The sequence below is a fragment of the Oryctolagus cuniculus genome, chromosome 17, assembly GCF_051225735.1.
Source record: "Oryctolagus cuniculus isolate XC-2025 breed Fujian yellow rabbit chromosome 17, ASM5122573v1, whole genome shotgun sequence".
Classification (NCBI taxonomy): Eukaryota; Metazoa; Chordata; class Mammalia; order Lagomorpha; family Leporidae; genus Oryctolagus; species Oryctolagus cuniculus.
The window spans coordinates 52,273,697-52,294,216 of record NC_142883.1 but is presented as its reverse complement, the minus strand read 5'-3'; the positions used below and the strand labels follow the sequence as shown (position 1 = coordinate 52,294,216).

The 20,520-nt window shown below is 50.8% G+C and overlaps 1 protein-coding gene across 6 annotated transcripts in view; it reads right to left on the bottom strand.

Annotated features, from left to right (window-relative positions):
- Nucleotides 1-20,520, bottom strand: part of DNAH2 (dynein axonemal heavy chain 2) — a 120,840-nt gene that overhangs the window by 76,401 nt on the left and 23,919 nt on the right. For 5 of the 6 annotated variants that reach the window (XR_016223774.1, XM_089317171.1, XM_089317168.1 and 2 more), the window contains 9 exons: nt 19,893-20,003; nt 19,158-19,396; nt 18,087-18,278; nt 17,296-17,453; nt 16,752-16,839; nt 16,315-16,520; nt 15,783-15,912; nt 14,399-14,581; nt 12,209-12,423 (listed from right to left, as the gene is read on the bottom strand). Coding sequence is in view for 5 of the 6 variants with exons in the window: in XM_089317171.1 (XP_089173297.1) it covers nt 12,209-12,423; nt 14,399-14,581; nt 15,783-15,912; nt 16,315-16,520; nt 16,752-16,839; nt 17,296-17,453; nt 18,087-18,278; nt 19,158-19,396; nt 19,893-20,003 (1,522 nt within the window). In the remaining variant the exon portion in view is untranslated. Of the gene's footprint in view, nt 1-12,208; nt 12,424-14,398; nt 14,582-15,420; nt 15,506-15,782; nt 15,913-16,314; nt 16,521-16,751; nt 16,840-17,295; nt 17,454-18,086; nt 18,279-19,157; nt 19,397-19,892; nt 20,004-20,520 lie in introns of those variants that run through there. The other variant, XM_089317170.1, reaches the window with a different exon arrangement.

Here is a 20,520-nt window from a genome sequence, read left to right as displayed (position 1 = left end):
GAAAATGGCCCCGGCACTTGGGCCACTGCACCCACATGGGAGACCGGGAAGAAGCTCTTGGCTCCTGGCTTCAGATCAGCGTAGCTCTGGCCATTGCAGCCATTTGGGGAGTGAACCAACGGAAGGAAGACCTTTCTGTCTCTCCCTCTCTCTAACTGTAACTCTACCTTTTAAATAAATAAATAAAATCTTTTTAAAAAGTAGGAAATTTTAAAAAATCAAAAGAAAGGTGGGAGGGGCCCGCGCTGTGGTATAGCAGGTAAAAGCCTGCAGTGCCAGCATCCCACATTGGCGCCGGTTCCAGTCCCGACTGCTCCACTTCCAATCCAGCTCTCTGCTGTGGCCTGGGAAAGCAGTAGAAGATGGCCCAAGTGCTTGGGCCCCTGCACCCGTGTGGGAGACTAGTGAAGCTGCTCCTGGCTCCTGGCTTTGGATTGGCACAGCTCCAGCTGTTGCGGCCTTCTGGGGAGTGAACCAGCAGATAGAAGACCTCCTCTCTCTCCTCTCTCTCTCTCTCTCTCTCTCTCTCTCTCTCTGCTTCTGCCTCTAACTGCCTTTCAAATAAATTAATTAATTTAAAAAAGAAAAAGAAATAAAGGTGGAGCCAGTCTTGTGGTGAAGTGGGTTAAGCCTACAATACCAGCATCCTATATGAGCAGCCAGTTCAAGTCCCAGCTGCTCCACTTCCAATCCAGCTCCCTGTTAGTGTGCCTGGGAAGATGGCCCAAGTCCTTGAGCCCCTGCCACCTACATGGGAGATCTGGATGAAACTCTTGGCTCTTAGCTTCAGCCTGGCCCAGTCCCAGCAGTTGTGGCTCTTTGGGGAGTGAACCAGCAGATGTAAGATTGTCTCTCTATAAATCTGCCTTTCAAATAAATAAGTAAATAATAAATCTTAAAAAAAAAAAAAGGTATGAGGCCAGTATGGGGCATGATGGGTCAAGCTACCACCTGCAATGCCTCCATCCCATATGAGTACCAGCACATGTCCTGGCTGCTCCACTTTTCAATTCAGCTCCCTGCTAATGGCCTAGTAAAAGCAGTGGAAGATTGCCCAAGTACATGAGCTACCCTGGAACCCACGTAGAAGACCCAGCTGAAGCTCCTGGCTCCTGCGTTCAGCCTGGCCCAGCCCCAGCTGTTGCAACCATCCGGGGAGTGAACCAGCAGGTAGAAGATCTCTCTCCGTCTCTCCCTTTATCTCTATAACTATGACTTTAAATAAATAACTATGTAATAGATAAATAAATAATTTTTTTAAAGTTTAAGATAAAGTTGACAAAAACCTCTCAGAAACGGGAGAAAGAGATGGAAAACCAAGGCTTTGTATGAAAAAAAAAAAGAAAATATCCCATCAATAATTTTATATTGATTCTGTATTGAAATGATATTTTAGGAAGGTTTAGTTGACTATGAAAATTATTTCCACTTGATTCTTTTCCTTTTTAAATGAGAGAATGGATGTCTGGAGCTGCACACGCTGCCCTGGTTGTACGCGAGCTTCCCCACCACACACCCAGGGACCCTCACCTCCCTGCACCCCAGCCTTGGTGCTGCTCACAGCCCCTCCCATCAGACCCCTCAGCTGAGCCCCGCTTGCTCCCCAGCCACTGTCCTCTGGCCACACCAGACCCTTCAGGCCACTGACCCCTGGTCTTTCTTCCTGCCTGCGAGTCCTCTCCCATCCCTACTTCCTCCTCCACAGACCCTGGAGAGAGAGGGATCTTCCATCCACTGGTTCACTCCCCAGATGCCCACAACAGCCAGGGATGAGGTCAGACCAAAGTCAGGGGCCTGGAACTCAGTCTGGGTCTCCCTTGCGGATGCAGAGGCCCAGGTACTTGAGTCGCCATCGGCTGCCTCCCAGGATGTGCATCAGAAGAAAGCTAATGGGAGTGGAAGGGGAGTCGGGATTTCAACCTGGCTGCTGAATCCAGCTTCCCGCTAATGCAGACTCCGGGAGGCAGCAGAGATGGCTCAAGTCCTTGGGACCCACCACCCTTGTGGGAGACTCAGACTGACTTTCCAGCTCCCAGTCTTGGCCTGGTCTAGTCTCCATTCTTGCAGACATTTGGGGAGTAAAGCAGTAGGTGGGAGATCTCTCTCTCTCTCTCTCTCTCTCTCTCAAAAGTTTTTTTTTTTTTTTTTAAGACAAAGCATACTGGGGTCTGTGACACAGTGGGTTAAGCCTTTGCCTACCACATTGGCATCCCATACTGGAACACCAGCTCAAGCCATGGCTGCTCCGCTTCCAGTCTAGCTCCCTGCTAATGTACCTGGGAAGGCAGCAGAGGATGGCCCAAGTGCTAGAGCCCCTGCCACCCACCCACATGAGAGACCCAGATGGAGTTCCTGGTTCCTGGCTTCAGCTTGGCCCAGCCCTACCATTGTAGTCATTTGGGGAGTGAGCCAACAAATAGGAGATTCTCCCTCTTTTGTAACTGCTTTTTGAGTAAATAAGATAAATCTTTAAAAAAAAAAAAAAGGAAAAGGAAAAAGGAAAATGTTTATTATGAACAAATTTATCTCTTAATCCCATTTCCCATGACCTTTAAGTAATTTTATTTATTTATTTGAAAGGCAGAGAGACAGAGACCTTCTATCCACTGGTTCACCCCCAAAATGTCCACAACAGTCAGGGAAGGACAAGGCCAAAACCAGAAGCAGGAAACTCAATCCAGATCTCTCACCTGGGTGGAGGGACTCAACACCCAAGCCATCATCTATTGCAGGAAACTGAGATAGGAAGTGGAGCCAGGACTCAAACCCAGGCACTCCAATATAGGATCTAGATGTCCCGATCAGCATCATTTTTTTTTTTTTTTTTTGACAGGCAGAATGGACAGTGAGAGAGAGAAACAGAGAGAAAGGTCTTCCTTTGCCATTAGTTCACCCTCCAATGGCTGCCACTGCCGGCGTGCTGTGGCTGGCGCACCGCGCTGATCTGATGGCAGGAGCCAGGTGCTTCTCCTGGTCTCCCATGGGGTGCAGGGCCCAAGCACCTGGGCCATCCTCCACTGCACTCCCAGGCCACAGCAGAGAGCTGGCCTGGAAGAGGGGCAACCGGGACAGAATCCGGCGCCCCGACCGGGACTAGAATCCGGTGTGCCGGTGCCGCAGGTGGAGGATTAGCCTAGTGAGCCGCGGCGCCGGCCCCGATCAGCATCTTAACGCCTGCACCAAATGTCAGCCCTCATGAATGCTTTCTGAAGTAGCCTCCTAAGCCCAAGGGTCTCCTCCATCTCTCTCCCTCGCTCATCCCACAAGCACTTCAAACTCAGGGCACCCATGAGCAAAGTATAGAAATTGAGCTCTCTCCAAGGCAAGTGTAGCTCAAGCGTGGTGATAAGCAGCAACTGACACTTGGCCTACAGTTGAGAGAAAGGGCGCGCGCTCCATCTGAAGGAGCCACGGCCACAGAGCCACAGGCAATTGTGGCCATATGGGAATGCAGGCCCATTTGGCTGCATTTTCTTTTTCAAGAGAAACTAGAACGTGGGTTTTTATATAAGGTCTTTCTAAATTGTAAGCGCTACTAACCACCAATCCAAAGAAAAAATGATCAAGGCCGGGGCGGGGGAAGGGGTCTGGATGCTGGCAAGGTTCCTTCTATCCTTGACGTGGGTGGTAGCTGCAAGGGTGTTTAAGCTGAACATATACGCTTTAAGCATGTCTCTGTGTATGCATGTTTCATAATAAAAATTTTTCAAAGGAATAAAAAGATTTTCAATAATAAGATTTGTAAAAGAGGCTGAGTAAAAAAATTAACATAAAAATCAAAGTCTTCCAATATAAAACCTTTAAACAGTTAGACATTATCTTGAAGGAAAGGAGACCAAGCATAATTAAAACAATAAAAATAAAATACCAGGAATTTTATATATATAGAACAAATGACATATGGGCAAAAAGTAGAACTTAAATAAATTGAAAGAAAAAGTGCTATTCTTGGAAAGAAAGAACTAAAATCATAAAGATGTGCCTTCTTCTAAAGTTAACCTATAAATTTAATCCAATCTCTGTTCCTATAAAAATAGGAATGGGACTATTTTTGGAACCAAAGAAATGGATTATAAAATTTTTATGGGATATAAATATTAAAAATAGCCAGAAAACCAGAAAAAGGAGAGTAATGAGGACAACAATTAAATCATTTTGAGGGGCCAGCATTGTGGTGCAGCAGTTGAGATGCCCACATCCCATACTGGAGTGTCAAGATTCAAGTCCCAGCTCCACTTCCAGTTCCAACTTCTTGCTAACGCACACCTTGGGAGGCAGCAGGTCATGGCTCAGGTACTTGGGTCCCTATATTGAGTTCTGGGCTCCTGGGTTCAGTCTGGCCCTGCCCTGGCTGTTGTATGCATTTGGGTAGCTTATCAGTAAATGGAAGCTTGCTCTCTCTCTCTCTCTCTCTCTCTCTCTCTCTGACTGTCTCTCTGACTCTCCCTCTGTTGTTCTGCCTTTCATAAAAATAAATCAATAAATAAAACTTTAAAAAATAACAGTTGGTTCCTTGTACATGAATAGATAAAGATACTGGAACAAACTAGAGTGAATCCCAAAAAGAGACAAATATACTTGGAAATTTGTTATTATAAAGATAGTAGTTCAATATATGAGACTGACAGGCTACCATCTGGGGGGAAAAAGTACAAAACTCAAGTTAAATCTGAGCCTCTCTCCCTATATCAGAATTTGAATCAACGATCTAAACATAAAGAATAAAAAATCATAAAATACCACAAGAAAACAGGAATTCTTTTTAACATAAAAATATCTTAAGGGCAGGCAGTTGGCCTAACAGTCAAGAGGCCCGTGTGCCACATCAGAAAACCTGGGTTCCGTGCCCAGCTTGGGCTCCTGACTCCAGCTTCCTGCTAAGTGCCCACCCTGGGTTCCAGTTATCGGATCTCTGCTGTGCACGTTGGAGACCTGTACTGCACTCCCAGCTCCTGGCCTTGGCCTGGGCCAGTATCCACTGTTGTGGGCATTTGGGCAGAAAACCAGCAGATGGGAGCTCGCTTTCTCTCTCTTAAAAAAGAAAAACATTCTTTTTAAAATCTTGAATAAAAAAAACACTTGATTTTTTTTAAATCTCTGGATTTTTTTTCTTAGGAAATACGAATCACAAAAGATAAAAAAAAAATAACCTATAACGTAAAGACATCTTAATGAAACTTTGCATCCTGAATATTACTGAAAGGCTATCTGAAAAACAGAGCATTTTTTAGGTTAGCCTTTTATTTATTTATTTTTTTGTATGTTTTGTTCATCTATTTATTTGAAAGACAGAGGAGTAACACAGAGAGGACGGGGCAGAGATCTTCTATCACTGTTTCACTCCCCAGTACCTGCATCAGCCCCGGCTGGGCCAGGCCAAAACCAGGAGCCAGGAACCCCATCCAGGTTTCCCATGTGGGTAACAGAAACCCAAGTACTTGGGCCATCATCTGCTGCCTCCCCAGGCACACTATCAGTAAACTGGATCAGAAGTGGAGGCCAAATTTGATCCAGATACTTCAACAGAACATGCAGACAACCCAAGTGAAGGCTTAACCTGCTGCTCCACAACACCCACCCTGGGGAATTTTTAAATTTATTTATATATTTGAAAGGTGAATGAGAGAGAGAAAGAGAAAGAGTGAGACATATCTTCCATCTCCTGGTTCACTCCCCAAATGGCTGAAACAGCCAGGTGGAAGCCAGGAGCCAGGAACTCCATCTGGGTTTCTCATGTGGGTGGTGGGGATCCAAGGATTTGGACCATCTTCCACTACCCTCCCAAGAACATTAGGTAAGGAACTGGATCACAAGTGGAGCAGCCAGGACTGGAACCGGCACTCTAGTACGGGATGTGGGAGTTGCAATCGGTGGCTTAACCCCACTGCACCACAACACCTGCCCCTATTTTTGTAAAAATAATTTGTAATTTATCCCCAAACAAGAAGTCAGGCAGTGGAGGTAGGAAAATGAGGCCGGCTGAGTTCGGGTGGAGACAGCCCAGAACGAACTAAGCCAGCGGAGAGAGCACTGGATGACTTGGGGGAGGAGAGGGACATAAAGAGGTCCCCTCTGGGCCCCCTCCCCCAGCTCTGCTACCTGCAGTGATAAACCAGCCCTTGCAGCCAGGGCACAGACGACACCTGCAAGATGTTGTGCTAAGTGCAATCTGCAAAGCTGGTCTGGCTGTAAAAAGTGGTAAAAGCCAATTTGGGATAGAAGGTGGGATAACAAAACCTCCTGTCAGATAAAACAGATGCTGTTAGAGACTTGGAAGGCTCCCAGCACTAGAAGAGAGCCAGGTAGTGCTGAGACCATCAGGACATCTTGAAAAACATGCTTATTTCAAGATCTAACCCAGAACTGGAACACAAAGAGTAAACCTGATCAAGTTATCTGCGCTCCCTGGGAGTGCTAATAAGTTTTGGATGCTGAAACTGTCTTGGATTTCTTTACTGGTAGAACGCGTCCAGACTTTTCAAAAGGATTTCAAAAATCCTTCGCCTGTGATCACGTCCTGCCCCATTCACTACTTAGCAGATTGAGACAGATTTATCCTAAAACCACAAAATGGAAAGCATCTTGTAACACATCTCTCAGGAAACAACTATCAAAGGACAGGAACAGGTACCTCTTGCATCTGGAAGATGGGTCTAGTTATTATTTGGGTTTCAGGTAAACCCAGGCCATAAAGATTTGGCCCCAAGTTGCCTCCTTCAGCTCTGCTATAAATTATGCAAAGCACATTCCAGAGTACAACAGACAACAGACGCTGTCTCCCACGTTTATCCTAAGTAGATGGACACTGCTCAAACTTCAGCAGAGCACAGCCCTGCAGAGGGAAGGCGATGGGGTGGCGAAAGCCTCGATGAATCCCCCCCAGTACAGACAATGTCAGAAACTTCCTGGAAATTGTACCATGACTCATAAATCCATCAATAATGGACTGGTCAATTAAACAACATGACAGCCATACTGTGGAATGGTATAAGCTGTGAAAAACAATTAGTTCTACACATAGAGAATGAAAAATCTCCACATACATTGTGAACCTTTAAAAAAGCAAGTCTTGGGGGCGGCTGTTACGGCACAGCAGGTTAAGCCACTGCTTGGGACACCCACATCCCATCTCAGAGTTCCTGGGTGCAGGTCCCACCTCTACCACACACCCAGCTTCCTGCTGGTGCATATGCTGGAAGGCAACAAATGATGGCTCAGATATTTGAGACCTTGCCATCCACAAGGGAGACCAGATGGAGTTCCTGGCTTCTGGCTTTGGTCTGGCCCAGCTCTGGCTGTCGTGGGCATTTGGGAGTGAAATAGCAGATGGAAGATCTCTCTCTCTCTCTCAGTCTCTGACTCTCTGCCTTTCAAATAAAATAAAAATAAATAAGTCTTTTTTAAAAGCAAGCTGCAAAAATACTGTTCACATGCGATCCTACTCTATGTGTGTGGTATCTATCTTTAATACATGGCTACCTCTAGGGACTGGAGCTGTGTGCTGGATTTCCACTTCTTTGCTTTACACATTTCTGCATCAATACTTTTTTTTTTTTCCCAAACACTGAGCATCTACTTCTTTGGTAATTTAAAAACACGCAGCTGTGGGCTTTGAGCCTCGCAGTTAGGATGCCCCTCCCATACTGAAATAACTGGGTCTGAGTCCCACTCTAGCTCCTGGCTGCAGCCCCCAGCTGATGTGCACCCTGGGAGGCAGCAGGTGATGGCTCAAGTACTTGGGTCCCTGCCACCCACATGGGAGATCTGGATTGAGTTTCCAGGTCCTGATTTGGCCTGGTCCAGTCCCTGCTGTTGTGGGCATTTGGGAATTAAATCAATGATGGAAGTGATCTCTGTCTCTCTCTTCTCCTCCCTCTCAAATTAAAAAAAAAAAAAAAAAAGGATGGCCGGCGCCGTGGCTCAATAGGCTAATCCTCCACCTAGCGGCGCCAGCACACCAGGTTCTAGTCCCAGTCGAGGCGCCGGATTCTGTCCCGGTTGCCCCTCTTCCAGGCCAGCTCTCTGCTGTGGCCCGGGAAGGCAGTGGAGGATGGCCCAAGTGCTTGGGCCCTGCACCCCATGGGAAACCAGGAGAAGCACCTGGCTCCTGCCTTCAGATCAGCGTGGTGCGCCGGCCGCAGCGCGCCAGCCGTGGCAGCCATTGGAGGGTGAACCAACAGCAAAGGAAGACCTTTCTCTCTGTCTCTCTCTCTCACTATCCACTCTGCCTGTTAAAAAAAAAAAAAAAAAAAAAAAAAAAAAAAAAAGTAAGGATGAAAAATATTAAAGAAAAACAACCCTTCCAAACGGGGGTGGGAGAAGAGTGGTAAAAACATGTACACCAAATTGGGGCAGGCATCGTGGTGAGTAGTTAGCCAGCCACTTGGCTTAACTTATCAAAATTCTCTGTTGAGTCCTGGCTACTCCACTTTGATACAGCTTCCTGCCAATGTGCAGGAAGGCAATAAGGAATGGCTTAAGCATTTGAGTCCTTGCCACCCACTTGGGAGACCCAAATGAAATTCCTGGCCCCTGGCTTCCACCTGGTTCAGCCCTGGCTATTGTAGGCACTGGGGAGTGAACCAGAGAATAAGAGATATCTCTTGGGCCAGCTCCATGGCACACTAGGTTAATCCTCCACCTGCGGCGCTGGCATCCTATATGGATGCCAGTTCTAGTCCCGGCTACCCCTCTTCCAATCCAGCTCTCTGCTATGGCCTGGGAAAGCAGTGGAGGATGGTCCAAGTGCTTGAGCCCCTGCACCCGCATGGAAGACCAGGAAGAAGTTCCTGGCTCCTGACTTCGGATTGCTGCAGCTCTGGCCGTTGCAGCCATCTGGGGAGTGAACCAATGGAAGGAAGACCTTTCTCTCTGTAACTCTACCTCTCAAATAAATAAATATTTTTTTTAAAAAAGAGATATCTCTTTCTCTCTTTTTGTCACTCTGCCTTTCAAGTAGATAAAAATAAACATTTAAAATATATAAATAATGTGTATGGATCACTTATTCTTTGGAAGAACCTTTACTCATGTCATTCTGCCTCATGAAAAGATGTTTTTAATTGTTAGCATTTTAGTTATTGGGGCTGGCCAGTGGGTAAAGTTGCCACCTACAGTGCCTGCCAACATCCCATATGGGCACTGGTGTGTGTCCCAGTTGCTCCACTTCTGATCCATCTCCTTGCTAATGGCCTGGGAAAAGTAGCAGAAGATGACCCAAGTGTTTGGGTCCCTGCCACCCATGTGGGAGAACCCATAACCTGGTTCCTGGCTTTGGCCAGGATCTTTCTCTCTCACTATCTCTCTTTTTCTCTCTCTACAACTCTTTCAAATAAACAAATAGAATCTTTTAAAATTTATCATTTATGTATTTGAAAGTCAGAGAGAGATATAAAGAGAGAGATCGCTTATCTGCCAGTTCACTCCCCAAATGCCAGGAGCCAAGAACTCAATCCAGGTCTTCCACATGGGTAGCAGGGACCCGACTACTTGAGCCATCACCTGCTGCCTCCCAGGGTGCACATTAGCAGGAAGCCAGAATTGGGAGCAGAGCCTGGACGCCAACCCAGGCACTCCAGTACGGGATATAGCCCACCAAGACAGCATCTTCACCCCCCTATGCCAGCGCCTTGGAGTTTTCTTTAAAGAATTATTTTATTTATTTTGAAAGACAGAGGAGTTACAGAGAGAAGTAGAGCCAGAGAGAGAGAGAGAGAGAGAGAGAGGTCTTCCATTCCGCTGATTCACTCCCAAATGACTGCAATGGTCAGAGCTGAACTGATCCAAAGCCAGGATCCAGGAGCTTCTTCGACATCTCCCACACAGGTGCAGGACTCCAAGTACTTGGGCCATCTTCTACTGCTTTCCCAAGCCATAGCAGAGAGCTGGATCAGAAGAGGAGCAGCCGAGACTCGAACCGACGCCCATATGGGATGCCAGCGCTGCAGGCTTGGGCTATAACCCCATGTGCCACAGCGCTGGCCCAGCACCTTGGAGTTTTTAAATCAATGAGGAAATCTTGACTCAGAGGAGTTGTGCGGCTTGCCTGAGGTCCCATTACAACACAGGTCTGCCCCAGGGTTCAAACCACGGCCTGGGTGGCACTGGTCATACTTCACCCACTCTCACTGCTGACCCTTAGGCTTAGACAGGAGTCACCAACCATGGCTGACACATGACATTTCTTCCCTTCTGGTCTCATCTTTCATTTTCTCTCATGTTTGTTTATTTATTTATTTATTTATTTTTAGATTTTATTTCTTTATTTATCAGGTTGAGTTACAGACAGTGAGAGGGAGAGACAGTGAGAGAGAGAGATCTTCCATCCACTGGTTCTCTCCCCAAATGGCCAGTACGGATCCGAAGCCCCAGGAACCAGGTGCTTTTTCAGGGTCTCCCACATGGGCTCAGGGGCCCAAGCACTTGGGCCATCTTCCACTGCTTTGCCATAGCAGAGAGCTGGATCGGAAGATGGGCAGCCAGGACTAGAACTGGTGCCTATATGGGATGCTGGCGCCATAGGCGGAGGATTAACCTACTGCACCACAGCACCAGCCCCCTCTCATGTTTAAATTGGAAATACTGATAACTGGCCATTAATGACATTCTGTGATTTGAACACAGCCCCTTATCTTGTGGGAAGAGGGCAACAGGTGAGCTGTGTGTGCTCATATTTATAGCACTCCAGGGGTGTCTAGGAGTCACCCAGTGTGATGGGAGAACACATCTTGCAGACTCAACCCTATGACAAAGGTCGTAACTAAGATGACTCTTGGCCAGTTTCCCATCTCTTCCGGATGTCATCGTTGATTTATGAGGCAATTTTACACAGTTCTGCTCGGTGTACCTCACTCACCGTGGTCTCCAACAGCCCTCACTGGCAAAGCCGTATCCCCAGCTCCTACCCTGGCCTTCTGCACACTCATGTCCTCACTGCATCCTCACCCACGTGGCCTCTGATTTCCCCGTCCGCCTCTCTGATGCCCTCTCCACCTGGCTGACCTGACATCAGTACTGCTCCTCTGCCCTGTTGCTTTGCTTCCTTCCTCAGCCACGACCCATCTCCTCCTGTTAGGCCGTCTCCTGCTGCCCACGACAGACACACTCCACTCGTCCATCCCAGAGCCGCCCTCTGGGGAAAAGGCCCTTCTACGGTTGCCCCCAACAAGCACAGACATTTTATGAGTTAAAGCCAATGCCTGTGGCCATAGCCTGGAAGCACGGGAAGCAATACCTAAGACAGGTGTTGGTAAGAGGCGGCCGAAAAAGCCGGCAGAGAGCGATTTCCTTCCTGTGGGGGAAAACCTGTCGCCAGAAGGTGTGAAATCTCTGCAGAGGGCGCCTCATGCAGCTCCTCCTTTAGTCCCCCCTCCTGCGTGTCATTCAGACGGAAAGCACTGCTGACTCACAAGGGACAGCCTGACCTCCTTGACGGCAGGAGCACTGTCACTGTAAACACCCCCGTGGAGGCAGGCGTGTGGCCTAGTGGTTAAGACGGCAGTCAGGATGCCTGCATCCAAAACAGAGCGCCCACGCTGGCTCCTGACTCCAGGTTCCTGTTAATGCAGACCTTGGAGGGGTGGCAGGTGATGGCTTAAGTCATCAGGTCCCTGCCACACATGTGGAAGACCTGGATGGAGTCCCCAGCTCTAGGCCCAGTCACAATTGTTGCAGGCATTTGGGGAATGAACCAGTAGGTGGGAGATATCTCTCTCTCTCTGCCTCTCAGATTAAAATATATTTTTTCTCTTAAATTTCCTATACCTATCTCAGCTCCTGACTTATGGAAGACCACTCACTATATATTTTAATAATTTAATTAATGGCTCAATTACATCTTAAATAATTATGCTACAAAAATGTCATAACCATAAAGCTGTAGGACAGCCCTGACATGCGCTGACAGGCCCATCCATTCTCTGGAAGGCCCAGCCCACGCTCAGGCTGGGTGATTTGGCTGAGCACCATGGCCATCTAGTGGCAGAACATGCACAACACAGGTCTAAGAAGTTACTAGGGTTTTTTTTTTTTTTTTTTTTTTTTTTAAGATATAAAATTAAAACTAAGAAGTTATAGCAAACATATTAGAGTACGAGAGAAAGAGAAGAATGGAGAGAGCAACCAAGAGGTGGGAATTAAACTTCTGGGGGAGCTGGAGAAGGCAACAGGCACCACGCATAGCGAGAAGGAGCCAGGTTGGGTTCCATACTTGTCAAAGTTGACATCCAGCATGCCCGCCTTCTCCTGGCTGATGCGTAGCAATGGGGTGTCCAGCCGCCGAATGGAGTCCTTGTCCAGTGTTGCTGTCCAGTCTTGGAAGGTTTTGCGGACCAGTTCATCAATGGTCTGAACCATCTGCTGATAGGTGTGCACGCTCTCCTCTCCAGTCCCAATATGGGGCAGGAAGTGGGCACTGGAAAGGCACTGGGGGGGGCAAGGGGAGAACAGGTGGGTGGAGCCCACTGGCCACCTCCCCCCAGGTTTCCTCCTGTACACACACACACACACACACACACACCCTGCACTGTGGAGACTGACAGATTTTGACAACGTGGGGGGAAGGCAGCCAGTCAGGTGAGAGGAATAGACTAAGGCACAATGAGATAAAGCAAGTCAAAGTGAGGAGAGAGAAGCACAGAGATTCAGCTCAGGAAGAAAGAGGAGAAAAACAAGTAAATCACAGAAGGCAAAAGACTTAAGAGCAGGGCCGGCGCCGTGGCTACTTGGTTAATCCTCCACCTGCGGCGCCGGGTTCTAGTCCCGGTTGCTCCTCTTCCAGTCCAGCTTTCTGCTGTGGCCCAGCAGTGTAGTGGAGGATGGCCCAAGTGCTTGGGCCCCTGCACCCGCATGGGAGACCAGGAGGAAGCACCTGGCTCCTGGCTTCGGATCAGCACAGCGCCGTCCGTAGCAGCCATTTGGGGAGTGAACCAACGAAAGGAAGACCTTTCTCTCTCTCTCTCTCTCTCTCTCTCTCTCACTGTCTATAAGTCTACCTGTCAAATAAAAAAAAAAAGACCTAAGAGGTATCAAGTTGACCAGAAGCTCAGCCTCAGCTTGGCTTAGCTCTGGCAATTGTGGCCACTTGGGGAGTAAACCAGTGGATGGAAGTTTCTCTCTCTCTCTCTCTCTCTTTTTCTCAACTCTGACTTTCAAATAAATAAATAAATCTTCAAAAATTATTATTTAGTTGAAAGGCAGAGAGACAGAGAGAAACAAAGACACACAAAAAGAGATCTCCCATCCACTGGTTCATTTCCCAGAAAGGGCTACAACAGCCAGGGCTGTGCCAGGCTAAAGCCAGGAGCCTGGAACGCCATTCAGTTTCCCCATGTGGGTGGCAGGGACCCAAATACTTGGACCATCACATGCTGCCTCCCAAGTACACTGAGAGGAAGCTGGAATCAGGAGTGATGCCAGGACTCAAGCCCAAGCACTTCAATATGTGATGTGGGCTTCCCACGCAGTGTTTTAAACACTGTGCCAAACACCCACCCTCACATTTTTTCTCTCTCTCCCTTCCTCCCTTCCTCCCTTCCTCCCTTCCTCCCTTCCTCCCTTCCTTCCTTCCTTCCTTCCTTTCTTCCTTTCTTCCTTCCTTTCTTTCTTTCTTTCATAGGCAGAGTTAGACAGTGAGAGAGATACAGAAAGAAAGGTCTTCCTTTCGTTGGTTCACTCCCAAATGGCCACTACGGACCGCGCTGCGCCAATCCGAAGCCAGGAGCCAGGTGCTTCCTCCTAGTCTCCCATGCGGGTGCAGGGCCCAAGTACTTGGGCCATCCTCTACTGCCTTCTTGGGCCACAGCAGAGAGCTGGACTGGAAGAGGAGCAAGTGGGAAAGAACCGGCGCCCCAACCAGGACTAGAACCCGGGGTGCCAGCACCGCAGGTGGAGGATTAGCCTAGTGAGTCTCGGCGCCGGCCAATATTATCTTTCAATTCCATTTTCCCATGCACTTTTGGCAGTCCCTGTGTATCTGCAGGCTACCTCATTTTCTCCCAGAACCAATTAGATGCCAGCAGATCAGTATCTCAATGGTTTTCAACTAATATCCACCTCCCCCATTTTTTAAAAAAAGCTTCTTCTGTTCCTTTATGCGTATTCTTCCAGAAAGGCCAGACCCTACGGGGTCTTGGCTGTGTGGCCTCTGGACCTTGTGGTTCTGTCACCTTCTGCTGGTCCAGCTCCCCAGATACTGGCCCAATTCCTCCTCTCCACCTGGACACGAATGTCCAAAAATGACGCCGTTCTTCAGTCACACTGGGCCACCTCTGCGAATCCAAACCCACAGCCTACCTCACTGAATCCAATCTACCTCTCCTGTCCAGCATGGTCACTGGCCGTGAAGTCTCTCTAGGGAACCCCTGGGGGGCAGTCCCCAGGGCCTCCTAAGGACACTCACGTTCATGACTCTGTCGATGCGACGCCGCAGGATCCGCACCCAGTGGGCCTGTCCGGAGTGCTGGGCGATGTAGGGCTCCAGGTACGGCCATTTCTTGTTCAGCTCACGGTTCACGAGGGCCAGTTCGCTGTTGAACAACATGTAGAGGTCCACGGCCTTCTTGTCGTATGTGCGCTTGATCGCCTGCAGAGGAGCGGAGGGGAGGAGGCTGACAACGCTCCCAGCAGTGGCGGGCTCCCTCGACTTGCTCCTCCGTGATGTGCAGCCAGGGGAACAGAGGAGGGCAGGAGCAGTTCAGGGGTTGGGAGAGGGCCTGCGGGGAGGCAGGAGGGCACATCGGAGGCTCAGGAGGACCTAGAAGGGGAAGGGAGCCCTTTTTCTGCCAAGGGCCATTGGGATATTTACAACACCATCCGCAGCCCATACAGAATTATCGCCTTAAAAATTAGTCTGCTTGGGGCCAGCTCTGTGGTGCAGCAAGTTAATGCCCTGGCCTGAAGCGCCGGCATCCCTTATGGGTACCGGTTCTAATCCCGGCTGCTCCACTTCCAATCCAGTTCTGCTATGGCCTGGGAGAGCGGTGGAGGATGGCCCAAGTCCTTGGGCCCCTGCACCTGCGTGGGAGACCCAGAGGAAGCTCCTGGTTCCTGGCTTTGGATTGGCCCAGCTCCAGCCGGTGTGGCCAATTGGGGCGTAAGCTATTAGATGGAAGATCTCTCTCTGTCTCTCTCTCTCTCTTTCTCTCTCTCTCTCTCTGCCTCTCCTCTCTCTGTGGTGTAACTCTGACTTTCAAATAAATAAATAAATCTTAAAAAATAAAAATTAGTGCTGGTGCCGCAGCTCAATAGGCTAATCCTCCGCCTGTGGCGCCGGCACCCCAGGTTCTAGTCCCGGTCGGGGCGCTGGATTCTGTCCCGGTTGCTCCTCTCCCAGTCCAGCTCTCTGCTGTAGCCCGGGAAGGCAGTGGAGGATGGCCCAAGTGCTTGGGCCCTGCACCTGCATGGGAGACCAGGAGGAAGCACCTGGCTCCTAGCTTCGGATCAGTGCGGTGCACCGGCCGCGGTGGCCATTAGAGGGTGAACCAACTCCGTCTCTCTCTCACTGTCCACTCTGCCTGTCAAAAAAATAAAATAAAATAAATAATAAATAAAATAAATAAAAATTATATAATAATATATAATATATAATAATAATAAAATAATAAATAAAATAAATAAAAATTAGCCTGCTATAGACTGATTGAATTTCGAGTCCCATCTGCGGTTGCCTCGGCAGGGCCAGACCAAATGATTTCATGAGTCTTATACAGCCCACTGGCCAGACATTCCCCCACCCCTACAAGAGGACAGCGTGGGAACGGGGGCAAGGAGGCGGCGGCGCTGACCTCGCGGGTGGCCAGTCTATGGAAGGTGTCCAGCAGTAGCACCCCGTGCTCCACGTCACGAACCAACTCGAAGGCGGAAGTGATCAGGTTCTGGGTCATCACCTCCAGGTCCTTGACTCCGGCACGGAACCTGCACCATTGGCCAGAGCAGGGTGTTGGAGGGTGGGGGGGTCCTCGCCTGGCCCCAAGCATGGCCCTGAGTAAAAACCCCATGTGCTGGGTGCTGAGGCCCTGGGCTAAATGCTTAACATCCTTGAAGCCACTGAACTCTCCAGTCAGCACTCAGAGGTCTGTTCTATCTCGCATCTGACTTTTCAGATGAGGAAGCAGAGGCACCAGCTGGTAGCTTGCCCAACGTCACTTACGTTGTGCGGCAGGACCAAGATTCAAGCGGCCTTCTCGGGACACTTAACCCAACCGGCCACCCCCTTCCCTTGCGCCCGTTCCTGCCTGCCCTCCCCAGCCCTGATCTGACCCCTGGCCCTGATCTCCCTGCCCTGCCAACCCTGGCGCCAGCCTGCGACTCGCTCACTTGTTGTAGTCTTCGTGCCAGGACGTGTTCTTGACGTCCAGGATGCCCCCGCGCACGGCTCGCAGCATGTGCAGGTTCTTGTGGAAGATGTCCTCGATCTCCAGCAGGTTCCGTGTGATCTGGGGCCCCTGGGCGCCGAAGAAGCAGGGCAGGGGGCCTTGCTTGCCATCTTCCCAGCGGGCAAAGTGGTACTGACAGTCGCATACCTAAACGAGAGCCAGAGTGAGGCTTCCCCTGCTTTCCACTCGTGAGTCCTGAGTGTAGCACCAATGTCTATGCACCAGGGAGGACCATCCAGATCCTGGGGGGGAAGAGGGCACACAATTGGGCAGGAAGAGCCAGAGTGGTAAGTTCTAGAATTTGCCTCTTAATAAGAGCATCAGCCCCATCTCCCCTGGCTCCTGGAGAGGGATCTGGAGGGTTTGTGGTCTTCCCACCTCTATCAGGTCCTTGCAGCGCTGTACGAAGGCATCCACCTGAGCGAATATGCTGGTCTGGTCTAGGACCCAGCCCCGGCTGGAGAACCTGTTAGGAGAATGATGGGCTGAGTCAAGAAGCAGGAACACCAGGGAGCGTTCTGCCCATGCTGAGCTCGGCCCGGAGCCCTGGGTTTGGGGAGACCCTTGGGAAACAAGGGCCCGAGAAGCACTTCTCGTGAATGCTGAGGGAAGAGACTTGTGGTGAGAGAGAGAGAGAGAGAGAGGACATCGCACGGAAGCTGTAGCAGCAGGCAATGCACAATGGGAGTTGAGACTACGGGGCCCACACTAGCCGGGGCTCCGGGAATCGGGCAGGAGGGGAGTGAGCGTAAGGAGGACCCAGGGCTGGGAGCCTGCATATCTGTGTTCAGAGAGAAGATCTGGACCAACGCAGAGACTCCTGAGCATAGAGAATATGACCCCTAGACTGAAAGGAGTCAGAGTCTCATCTCCTGGGAAAGACAAGGGGTTCATCTCCGGGATGCCACGGGAGCCATCGTACTGAGTGTGCATCTGTACGGCCCGGAGGTAGTGGTCCTTCCAGGCGTGGCAGCAGGAGATGCAGCCTTGCAGGTCCTCCTTGCTGGAAACGACGTATCCCTCAAAGATGCGATCCAGCGAGATGGAGTGGCAGCACAGGCGGATGATCTCATTGCTCATCTGTGGACGAGGCCCAGGGCCTCAGTTCCCAACCTCGCCTCCGGCCAACCATTTCCCACAGCCTCCCCGACTGTGCCTGGGCCTCCTGCTCCTTGATGTGACCCCCGTCCTGCGCCTGGTCTTCCCACCGCTGACCGGGCCAGCACCTCTGAGTGCCACGTCCGCTCCTTGGCCTGGACGGCCTCTGCAGCCGCACTGCCGGCAAGCGCAGCTCATCTTCTCTCCCACTTTTTGGATCTGTCACCCTGGGGTAAGATGCAGTGGGTCCTGCTCCCCAAGGGCCAGTGTCCTTTCCTCTGTCTACCCATCCCCCACGGTGATCCCCTTCTTGGGGAACAGACAACCACACGACCCGCCCAGGACCCTGTCCTTCCTGCCTCCCTCCCCAAGCTCCCTGACTCCTCCTCTCAATGCCTCTCTTCCAGCCTGGTGACCTCCACCAGGAAACAGTCCTGCCCAGGCCCCCCGCCCGAGCACCAGGCAGCCGCTGGTGCAGCCCCAGGCCTCTGGCGGCTGTCTGGGCTGAAGGGCAGCCCTCGGGGCCTTCCCACACGCAGACCCTCAGCCAGGTGAATCCCACCTCCTGCAGCAAGCCCAAGCTCCGTCCCTGCGGCGCCCCCTGCGGACGCGCACCTTTCTGAAGAGGGAGGTCAGCCTCTCCCGGGTGTTGTAGTGCGGAGAGTTGACCCAGATGATGCGGATGAGGCTGATCAACTTAGGGAGCTTACTAGAGATGTCCTTGGGCCTCATGAAGGCCAGTTCCTGGTAGGGCTCCTTCAGGATCGACAAAAAGGTCAAGTTCGACTGTGCTTGGCGAGAGCCGTCCTGGCAGGGAAGGGAAACGGAGGACAGATTTACCCACTGACGAGAACTACTTCATAACAAGTGCTCTTTATCCACCCTAAACTCCAACCTGCCTGCCTCTTCCAGGAAGCCCTCCCAGTTACCCTCTACCCAGCAGTGACAAGTTCAGGTCTCCGTGACCCCCCAGGACCAGAGTCGGCTCGTGGTGGTCTGAACTCACTGACTGCCTTCTGGGGAAGTGCTTTATAGCTCTTTCTCAGATGACAGTGCCATCTCCCCCGCCAGGTCTTGTATCCATGCTATGGTTTTCTCCAGTTGAATTCACAACTCTGTACAAAGTTGTCGATCTACCGACCAGACATCACTCCCACTTGTCCCTGTGGGGCTCAGCCAGTTCCCTCCTCTGGCCTGTTCTCTTCCCGGGGCTTTAAAGCTCGCCAGCCAGCTGTGTGTGGCTCAGTCCCTGAATCCCCGGTTGCAGATTCCGCTCAGGAATTCCTATCTCCACGCTGATCACCGGCACCTCCTGTGTGACCCAGCGCTGACAGAATCAGCCTGTCATATTACAGCACATTTATTTGTAAGCGTGTGGCTTGTAACTCTCTTGACTGAGCCCCACGGGCTCCAGTAATCCTATTTTCTGCAAGTTTTTTTTTCTCTGCCGGATTATAGGGGGTGGGCTCGCAGAGGATACTCAACACCTATGCATTGATTAACCAGTGTCTCCCTACCTAACTGTAAGCCCCTGGGAGACCCTCTGCTCTGCTGCTCTCCTCCTCTCCCAAGGACGGATCCAGGCGCTCGGTGGGTCAGCCTACGGCTGATTGCATCGGCCTCCTCTTCATCATCCCGGCCACGCCCACTCCTTGCCAAGCCCCAGCCGTGGAGGCTCTCACAAACCTGGATCTGCTGGGCGAGCTTCACAAAGGGCGCCAGGTAGGAGGACTTGGCGAGCCGCAGGATGGACTCGATGTGTTTCACTCCCGGCTTCACCAGCTGCTTGCTGATGCCGGACAGGTCCATGCAGCGGTTCCGCCAGAACTCAATCTCCTCCAGCGGGCCCAGATTTTCTCCGGTCTCCACCGTCTCCTGGGCACTCAGCACCTCCTTTATCTGCCGGGTCCAGTGGATCATGGAGGCTGCAGGGGCAGGTACAAAACCTTTGTGATGGGGCTGGCATTATGGCAAAGCAGACTAAGCCGCCACCTGTGATGTTGGCATCCCACATAGGTGCCGGCTGGAGTCCCAGCTGCTCCACTTCTGATCCAGCTCCCTGCTAACACGCCTGGGAAAGCAGTGGACAATGGCCCAACTGCTTGGGCCCCTGACACCCACGTGGCAGAGCCAGATGGAGTTCCAGGCTCCTGGCTTCAGCCTGACCCAGCCATGGCTGTTTTTGGGAGTCTATCAAAGGATGAAAGATCTCTGTATGATCCTCCCTCCCGCTCCCTCTCTCTCTACTCTGCCTTTCAAACAAATAAAACAAACCTTAAAAACAAAATCTTGCTTCTTTGTCCTTCCCTCCCCACAATACCACCTGACCCCTCCTAACTCAGCTCCTGTGCCAGCATCTGGGCCGCCCCTTCTCCTCTCCCCTGCCACTCCCACCCAGCACCGGCAACAGCTGCCACTCACTTTCCAGCCGCTGCACCAACTCTTTGTCCTTGACGACCACCTCGGGCTTCATGTTCATGGCCTCTGAGGGGATGTAGAGGACGGTGTGCCCCTCCAGTTTGTACCGAGTGTCTACGGAAAGGAAAGGACCGTGTGGGGTCACACGGGCAGAACATGTTTTTGCTGCCCTGGCATCAATCAGGGTTGATGTCCAGGGGTCTCAGCAGGTGCAGTTGGCCCTTAGTAGCTGCAGGTCCCCCATCCATAAATACAACCAAGCCCGGGTTGAAAATGCACACATAAAATATCGCATCTTTACTGAACAGGTACAGACTTCCTGTCTTCCCTCCCTAAGCACTAGGCGGTAACAGCCGCTGAGGTAGCTTTTCCACGGTGTTGGGTGTTAGAAGCCTTCTTCTAGAGATGACTCAAAGCACCAGGAGGAGGTGCACAGGTTCTTTGCAAACACTGCACCATTTTATATACGAGACCTGAGTATCCACAGATATGGGCATCTGGGGAACGAGCCTGGGACCAATTTCACGGGAACCAAGGGACAACTGCACATGTGATTTCAGACGAGCAGGCAGGAGAAACAGTGGCTTGTGCATGTTTTATATCGTGAGGAGAAGCAAGCGGAACGCTCACA